This window comes from Trifolium pratense, linkage group LG4, assembly GCF_020283565.1.
Source record: "Trifolium pratense cultivar HEN17-A07 linkage group LG4, ARS_RC_1.1, whole genome shotgun sequence".
In the NCBI taxonomy this organism is placed as follows: domain Eukaryota; kingdom Viridiplantae; phylum Streptophyta; class Magnoliopsida; order Fabales; family Fabaceae; genus Trifolium; species Trifolium pratense.
The window spans coordinates 24354941-24357385 of record NC_060062.1 but is presented as its reverse complement, the minus strand read 5'-3'; the positions used below and the strand labels follow the sequence as shown (position 1 = coordinate 24357385).

The 2445-nt window shown below is 30.6% G+C and overlaps 1 protein-coding gene across 1 annotated transcript; it reads right to left on the bottom strand.

Annotated features, from left to right (window-relative positions):
- Positions 1–504: 504 nt before the first annotated feature.
- On the bottom strand, positions 505–1364 carry LOC123921791 (dormancy-associated protein 2-like). Its single transcript, XM_045974467.1, has 2 exons — positions 1200–1364; positions 505–1095 (listed from the first exon to the last, which is right to left on the bottom strand). The coding sequence occupies exons 1-2, from the start codon at positions 1309–1311 to the stop codon at positions 776–778; spliced, it is 432 nt and encodes a 143-aa protein (XP_045830423.1). The 5' UTR covers positions 1312–1364; the 3' UTR covers positions 505–775.
- Positions 1365–2445: the final 1081 nt, after the last annotated feature.

Below are 2445 nucleotides of genomic sequence, written 5' to 3'. Positions count from 1 at the left end.
CAACAAATATCTTATATGTATTTGATTCTTAGTCGTTGTTTTTTTTTTTATATAATCTAATTCTTAGTGTGATCTTGAATATTTTCGTGATAGAAATTTATTTGAAGACAATATAATTAGAATTACCTTTGATGATATTTTAATATTATAATTTTAAACCAATTTGGGTTGGTGCATTGATATTGGCTCGAGACCTGAGAATGTGCTCCTCTTATAATTTTATGAATGTATGAAGTCAATATAACGGAATTTTTTTTTTCGGCTTTTCACCACCAGTTGAATCTGGTTCGGGGGTCAGTTCTGGCATCAAGTAGTTCCAGCCCCCTTCCGATCGCAGTTGTGGGGGATCGAACCGCGGTCCTCCCTACCAAGTTCAGCACCAATCACCACTGAACCAACTAACGATTGGTAATATAACGGAATTTTACTAAAGTGTAATGGAGGGCTTTGATATAGCTAGACTCTTATTTTTATCCTCTAGTATTATTATTTTTTTGACAATAGTTTATTTAAAATCACCACATTGAAATAATACACATGATAATACATTCACAATTTTTCAATACCTCACAATCATCAACACAAATACATATATATAATGTTATGCATACATGATTTCCACTTATAAAAATCTATCGATATTATAGTGGCAAGATAGATAATACACAACAACATAAATTGTTGTCTATTTATTTATCTCTTGAAAAACACACAATATTATTTTTTGGTGATATTTATTTTAATATAGTAATTAAAAAAGTGCATCATAACGATATCAGTTATGAGTGTTGCCTTCAACTTGCACATCAACGGCTTCACCAGCATATGAGCAACACCTTCTACAACTTCCGTAAGAATACCCGCCACAACAGTTATATTGACAATAACCACCTCCATGGTGACCACCACCGTTGTGATAATTACCTCCGCCATTGTGATAATTACCACCACCGTTGTGGTAGTTACCACCTCCATTGTGATAATTTCCTCCACCGTTATGGTAATTACCACCTCCGTTATAGTAATTTCCTTCACCGTTGTGATAACCACCACCATATTTGGCATCATTCACTTCATTAGTTTGTTTAACAATCTCTGCAAACGAATTATATTAAAAAAATTATTTTATTTATAAAAATGCAATATAAAATTATACCAGTGTAATATTTAACTAATGTGGATATATATATTTCACGTACCCTTTTTGGTATCAGTGGAAGTTTCAGTTAAGTCCCTAGCTGAAACTTCTGAAGAGATAAGAAAAACCATTGCCATGAGACCTAGGATGAGCATTGCATTTTTGGAATCCATTGTTCAATATCAATATTAAACTTAGAATATGATAGTAAAGGTGTGAGAAAACTAGTATGGATGTATGCTCTATATATAATGGAGGGAAGGAGAGGGATGTACTTGGTGGTTGGGAAGTTAGATACTGTGTATTAATTCAATCTTATCTATAAGTTGCATGCTTGATTAATATTCATTCATGCATTTTGAGTAGTAAAGATCGGAGGCTATGAAATGGAGCAGATCTAGCAGTTATTGTCAACTTGCTACTTCACTGGACGTGACACTAGTTTCATTTCATATAGATATACACCCTCCATAACACTTTATACACAAAAATGCAATTTTTAGATCTATCGTATATTTAATGTTTTTGGTCTCTATTATGGACCAAATATATTAAATATACAATGAACCTAAAAAATATATTTTTACTTATAAAGTTTTTTGGATGGAATAATATATATACACGCTATTCAAAATATTTTTCTATAAGGAAAAAAATAAAAATGCACAAAGTAGTGCGGGATATACTTTTAACAAAATTTTGGCGGCTATTTTACTAAATATTTTGGATGAACCTACTCTACCCTTTGATAATTTGGGGGATCTTTGTCCAATAACTAATGAGAACAAGCCACGCAAGTAAATTTGCATGTGGTACCCACAACTAACTAACTAACTTTTATTTCATATGCATATTGCTTTGGTTGATGGATAATATACCTTCAATTTATCAAGGGATAAATTAGAAAAAACCAATATACTTATATTAACATGAAAACTTTCGTATTGTTAAGTAATTTATCTACTATCCTAGGATTAAATTATATTTTATGTCAAATGCATTTAGGTTCTTGAAATTTCACGTTTATAATAGTTGAGTCTTTAAGTTTTTAGATAATAAATAATTCTTTTAAGTTTCTAACTTGTTATACTGTTACCCTTCTAGTTATCTTACGTTTACAAAAATATTGACGTGACAGTTTATTTTTATGTTAACCATGATGAATTTGTAGTACAATCTTATATGAACCTTGAGGTCCAGACAATTGAGACTCAACTAAAAGAGCAAATAACCGGAAGAAATGTAACGATACAATAAGTTAAAAACTTAAATTAACGATTTATTAGTTAAAATTCTTAAAAAAAATC